Source organism: Pagrus pagrus (assembly GCF_965226575.1).
Source record: "Pagrus pagrus genome assembly, chromosome: 18".
NCBI classification, from domain to species: Eukaryota; Metazoa; Chordata; class Actinopteri; order Spariformes; family Sparidae; genus Pagrus; species Pagrus pagrus.
Genome location: NC_140202.1, coordinates 18,182,834 through 18,189,056, shown reverse-complemented (window position 1 = coordinate 18,189,056; position 6,223 = coordinate 18,182,834). Strand labels below are relative to the sequence as shown.

The 6,223-nt window shown below is 38.4% G+C and overlaps 1 protein-coding gene across 1 annotated transcript; it reads right to left on the bottom strand.

The window, feature by feature from the left end:
* Window positions 1-89: 89 nt before the first annotated feature.
* On the bottom strand, window positions 90-5,695 carry spata7 (spermatogenesis associated 7). The gene is made up of 12 exons (XM_084381150.1): window positions 5,485-5,695; window positions 4,528-4,590; window positions 4,316-4,405; window positions 4,178-4,225; window positions 3,508-3,611; window positions 2,832-3,298; window positions 2,676-2,721; window positions 1,920-2,041; window positions 1,764-1,814; window positions 1,567-1,644; window positions 1,423-1,480; window positions 90-1,332 (listed from the first exon to the last, which is right to left on the bottom strand). The coding sequence occupies exons 1-12, from the start codon at window positions 5,525-5,527 to the stop codon at window positions 739-741; spliced, it is 1,764 nt and encodes a 587-aa protein (XP_084237276.1). The 5' UTR covers window positions 5,528-5,695; the 3' UTR covers window positions 90-738.
* Window positions 5,696-6,223: the final 528 nt, after the last annotated feature.

Sequence of the window (6,223 nt, the reverse complement as noted above, 5' to 3'; positions counted from 1 at the left end):
TCCTTCTGTAATGATTTGCAACAAAAATTACCAGAGTCACGACCCTGAAATGTGGCAATGTGGTTTGTAATTAATGAGATGCAAGCATGCAAGATGCAGAACAATAGAAAATTTATTGCAATTGGAAAGACACTTTCTGGTGACAGCCAACTCCTAGCGGCTACATGTCTGAGGCATATGTCAAGTCAAACACACTGAACGATGTATAAGTTTATTTATGACAGACTTGTCCTGCTGGAAATCTGGAAATGCAAACTGCAGCTACAACATGCTAAAAAACTGACTGGGCACACTCCTCAATCCACTCAAACTAAATGATGCCACTATTTCCACACATCTGACATCACACAGCCTTTGCAAATTTGCTAGTCATACTAATTACCATGGGGCAATGTTTCAGAAAAATGTTTATACCATTACTCTGGAGGTCAATAGGAGATTAACCACCACTTTACAATATCCCAAATGAGACATTGGAATCCCTCGTGTACTCGCAAAACCTTGTTTGCTCATGTGAAATGCTCATTGTGCTTCTGTAAAAAATTATAAAAGCAAAATCCAGCTACAACACCACATTCGTGGGGCTTGTAAAACCATTAAAACACAACCAGCGTTAAATCACAGTTACAAAACTATACTTTCAGAAAATTCAAATGTTACATTTCACTCTGGACAAACACTCACTTGGTAACAAAAAAAAAACCTCAAAGGACATTCATTTCCTGAATACAGTAAAACTCAGAACTCATCATCACTGACAGAAGCAGCTGTATTCGCATGATGCTCAGTGCTCTCCACATTGTGTGTATTGCTGGACACATGAAGCGACTCTGACAAACTTCTCCCCAGATCCTCAACCTCTTTACAATGTCCATCACCTTTATCACTGGTTATAGTGGCATATTCATGGTTTTCATCTACAACTATAGGTTTGCCTGCTTGATTTTGATGGATTTCCTCTTCACCGATCCCCATGTTGCCCGAAACATGCTCACTGAGACAAGGAGTAATGCTTTTTTCCAGATTGTCATCTTCTCCATCCTTTTCAGTTGTTTTAGTTGGTGAAACAGTCCTTTCAGGAGAGCATGCGGGCGTGGATACATATAGGGGATCGCCATAACCTGGTGAATCGCAGTATTTGATAAGTGATGCATAAGCGAACAGATCATTGTTTTCTTTGGTCTTCACTTGTTTCCCCTCTGATTCCAGATGTGGTAGGAATGCATCAAGGAGACCATTCTCATTTTTTTCAAGCTCTGTGCTGCAGGTGGATGTGTTGGTTGGCTCCTCAAAATCTTTGCGCAGCACTCCCAGCAGGTGGCGCATTTTACCCTTAAAACAAAATGCAGTTTGGTGTATGAGAAGAAGTTAAAATGCCCTTTGTGAAAAATTTAAATATGTTACAGGAAGTTACAGACTCACCTCATCAAGCTGATGACGATTCATGTCAATATGGCGCTTTATCACCCGGTCTAGGACCCTTACAGAGGACATGGACACTTACACTACTGTCATGGCTCTTCTCAAGAAGTTCATAGAAATCAGTCATAGAAGAAAATGACAAACCTGTCAGAGATGTGCCCCCTTGACAATATGTCCTCTGTTACAGCAGAAATGAATTCGAGGTACATTAGTTCTTCTTCCCTGTCGATGAACAGATATTCATTATTTCAGATGGTTCCTAAAATTCACTTAAGCATCTTTACATAAGTGGCAATATTCAAAAGCTCTATAAGCATCAGACATTATCAAAGAGAACTTACTCTGCAGATACATTCTTCATCATGGGGGATTTTCTGCTTTCTGGTGAGAGTCTAAAAGAGGAGACTTTAATCTTTTAGAACTTTACACAGAAAAAGTAAAACTTTATGCTTAAAACTCAACACAGTATTTCAACTTCGTGATTTTCGTGATTTTACCTATAAGAGGAGTCAAAGAAATCACGGTCTCTGCTCTTGTTTGCTCGACTCTGTTGTCTAGATGCTGAGAGATGTGTGCCACTGAACTCATCCTCAGACCACTCATGCTCTGTAGTAAATCCCTGTAAAACAAAAAAAAGGACTGTAAAATGAGAAGGGATATTCAATATTGTCAAGGCTAACTTATAATCTAATGCTTAATGTGGCTGTTAACACTTCAGTTACAGAGCTGTTTATAGGGACAATAAACAACGCAAGGACCTTGAGCAACAAATGCTTACACCTAGCTATTTTTCATTGCCTTTTTTTGGATACTGTACTCCAGAATGTCATCCCACTAAGGCATGAGTCATTTCTTTAGCCTGTTATGAACCAGATCGTATACCCCTTTCACACTGGACAAAAAACACATTACCACCCACTAACATCTGGCTTTTGTCTTCAGTCGGAAAGGGTACAATCAATAAGTGTTCTCTGGTCAAATGACTCAGCAGTAGTCACAAGTATTTATTGGCTTCAGCTTCAAATGGCAAGCTACTTTTAAAATTGCATTAGTAAACATAAAGTAGAAAGTTGCTGGCTACAGCTTCACAAACAATAAACTCTAATAGCTACATTAGGGATAGACCAATTATAGGCCTGGCCCCTTATTATAATATGTGATGGACCGTTGTCATGACTTCAAAAAAGAAAAAAGAAAAAGGAAGACGCATAAGAAAATGTGCCAGAATAATCCAATAAAATACTGATGATTACCTGAGATGGCTCATACAGTTCTTGTGTGTGTTCCTTGGTTTTTGTGCTGTATAAAAAAGACAGAATTCAAGTTATTTTGTCACATTACACCACATGATGCACATGTTACACCAATTGTTTTCAAGTCACATATTGATTGTAAGTGTTAGTAAGTACCTTCCATGATATGTCTCCTGTCGCATCAACCCTGACTGAGTGGAGTCCTGAGTGTTTTTCCTCTGCGGTGCTCTGTAGTAGCGATACTTTGACAGGTATGAACTCTTATCTGATTTCAGGGTCTTAGGGGTGAAAGGTTTGTCTTGGGTAAAGTTCTGTGAATGTTTCTGGAGCAAGTCGCCGCCGTATGTCTTCTGAGAAGGGTCCTGGAAAGTCTTGTAGCTACTCTGTTCTCTTGAAGCTCCCAGCGAACACGTTGACTGCTTTCTGTGTAAAGTCCCCTTTGGGCTCTGGTACTTTATTTCTGACACTTGGCGGGCGTGACGAAAGTGGTTCTGTGAGCCGACTTCAGACGATGGATAAACTATCTCCTTGGTGTGAAAGGAGGCGCCGAACCTTGGGCTGGAGACCATGGAGCTCCTTGAGCAGAGGTAGGGGCTGTCATCGTACTGCACAGATAATCTACTCTGAAAAGCAAACATGATATTTTGAATCAGATATTTTTTACATGCTGAAATAGCCTGAATGACAAATAAATTTAGACTTTGCATTTAAAGCCTTTAAACACTCTAACTATTGACTATTAAGTTTTCATTGCCATGGCTGCTGCACAAGATTCGTTGGCATCACATGAACCAGTGAGAAAAACATCAGTGACTCTGCTTTGATTTCTTACCTGGGGTGAAGAGCAAGAGGCTCTGCTATTCCTCTGTGAGAGAGAGTGGGCTGACTGAGGACGACCCCCTTTCCTCAACCGTTCCTGTCTGATCTGGTCATTATCTGCAACGAAGCAAAGACAAATTGTGTAACTATTACTGGCAGCAAAGCAGTTTATAACATACCACCTTACACGTGTTAATAAAGGCTCCTTTGGATAATCGAACACAATCATATAAACTAATTCTCAACGCATCTCATGGATTATTCTGTGAAAAAAGGTTGTAACACCTCAAATTACATCTCATAAACCTGCTGTGTGATCTGTTTCAAGAGAACATGACTTTTACCATTAAAGATAAGTTGCATCCTGTAGTCAAATGTAATGAGCGGCTGTACCGTTGTATTGCTTTTGTTCATCAACCTCAAGTGGTGAGTTCAGATAGGAAATTGGGTTTTTGGTTTATCACCGAGACACCAATTTATGGTTCCTAGTGGTTACATTTAGACAGCTGTAAAGCATTTAAACTAACTAATATGCTGTTGAAAACAATTGTGGCTGTGCTAAAATGAGAAATATGTTCCCTTTAAATTAAAAATGAGCACAAAAATTTAAGATACAACCTCATTTCAACAGCTAGAAAGTGTTTTGAGTAGAAGTAATCAATATTTGATAATTGGGTACTTACACTTTACACTATGTATCAAGCTTTTGGGTACTGAGGCATCAATGGCAGCTGTAGAAGAAGGAAACAAATGTAAGATCATGACATATTATTAGTCTAAGTATTATGCAACAGAGATACATGTCCTGCCATGTGGCTCACCTTTAGCTGAGTAAACCTTTTTGTAATGAGACACCATGTGGTCTTTAATGATGGACTGTGTTACCTTGCTGGAGGAGCGAGGGCAGAAAGCTGAAAACACAAGCCAGAGAACAACTTACAGTACACGTGAGAAAAATCTTATATTAGGAATTAGTGATCAACACTCATTTGACTTTTTTCACAATATCATATTAGCATTTATCGATACTTACGGCTACTTTTCAAAGTCTGTCCTCTCACACCGGGGCTGCGCCCCAGTCCAGATGATACACTCCCTAAAATGAATGACAGTTTTGATAAACACTGAAGCATTTAAGTAATTTATCATGCATAAAGCTTCTCAGATTTACTGTTCCCTTTAACTTTCTATATCTTTGTAAAATGCCATCGGGGCTTTTAAATGTTGGTCAGAAACATGATATTTAAAGACGTCACTTTAGGCTTTCATAACTTGTGATGGGAATGTGTCATTACAAAATATATTGACAATACAATCAAAAATCTTTACGACAAGTCTTCAAATATCTTTTCAGTAATCATCTAAGTATTATTAGATTAATTAATAATACAAATAATAATAATCTTTAGTCAGGGTAAGTACTATGTGTCCAGTGTTAATACATTTGTGTACTGCCTCTGGTATGTAATCATTGTTTTTAGTAGGCTATACAATTGTTTTTCAGTGCAAGATGAGAACATTTACTTAATAAACAAATATGTAATGCAAACAATAACTAAACCATTTTCAAGTCTATTTCTAACCAGCAAAACATACTTGTGAGACATTTATTTTGATATTTTCTGGATTTCTTTCATTTCGCTTGTTAATATAGTTTGGGTTTTAAGTAACACACGTTAAAACGTTACTGTGAAAACTAACAATACTATGAAAATATTGAACAAATTTCAACTTAATGAACCAAAATAATGTAACTTCGCCTCAAGTTAGCTAGCGTTAACTGAGGCACTGTGTTACAAGCTAACGTTACTATCTTGTTTATTGTTTTCAAGTTTAGCTGAGTTATTGTCTAGATAAACCTGAAGCCATATTACTGAGTGTATAAGCTGTCGGCTTGAGTTTATCTCAGAGTTGCTGCCTTAGCACAATTTGCCCCCTTCTGCCGATTAACTAGCAGAATAGCTAGCTAATGCTAACAGTATTTACATACCTATTCTCGAGTCCATGATAATGTTACACTCAGCGTATCCCATTTTCCTCAAAAATACTTTGAGGCAGCGACGGCAGAGCTCGGTGACATCCAGAAGCTACAGTGTATTCAGCTTTAAACATTTTAACGCTGTGAGATAATCAAGTATTGTGAAGGTAACGACCTAATGCTAGCTTACTATAAGCAGATGAGGAGCTAGCCAAAGCTTCCCCGTCGCCATGCTGGTTGCTATGATTGCCTTCGTCATCACGCTCATGCGTAAGGGAAGGACACGCCCACACCCACCCCTCAGCATCTTTGAATGGGAAAAGTGAGGTGAATTAACAACATGGCAAAAAAAGCATAAACTCAGGATTAAATAAAGTCCAATATATTCATATGTATCTAAAATATTTGTCAAACAATAATTGTTTGACTTTATTTGAATCCAAATCATAGAAAAGTAGACAAAATGGCAAACATCCCACACGAATATTTGTGTGTTTCAACATTGTGGGATTTCTGGGTGTGGACATGATATTTTTGGAGCCACGGTTTGACCATTAGTCAAACAGAGTGAAGCAAGCAGAGACAATTTGAGGCCAATAAACTACAGGAAAAGCCAGCCTATTGTCCTCGTTGCTCATAAAACACAGTGACATACGTTCTGGAGCCACTGTCTGCTAATTAAGAGCAGGATTAACATGGAAAAATGGCCTGGTTCTTGCACTAATATGCATTTTTCTACAATTGTCATCCC

Excerpts from the sequence above, each read along its gene's own strand:
- spata7 (XM_084381150.1), bottom strand. The coding sequence starts at position 5,527 with ATGGGATACGCTGAGTGTAACATTATCATGGACTCGAGAATAG. Across the intron at positions 1,815-1,919 it reads TTCTTTGACTCCTCTTATAG|ACTCTCACCAGAAAGCAGAA; the intron begins GTAAAATCACGA and ends CTCCTCTTTTAG. Across the intron at positions 1,333-1,422 it reads ATCGTCATCAGCTTGATGAG|GGTAAAATGCGCCACCTGCT; the intron begins GTGAGTCTGTAA and ends TTTTGTTTTAAG.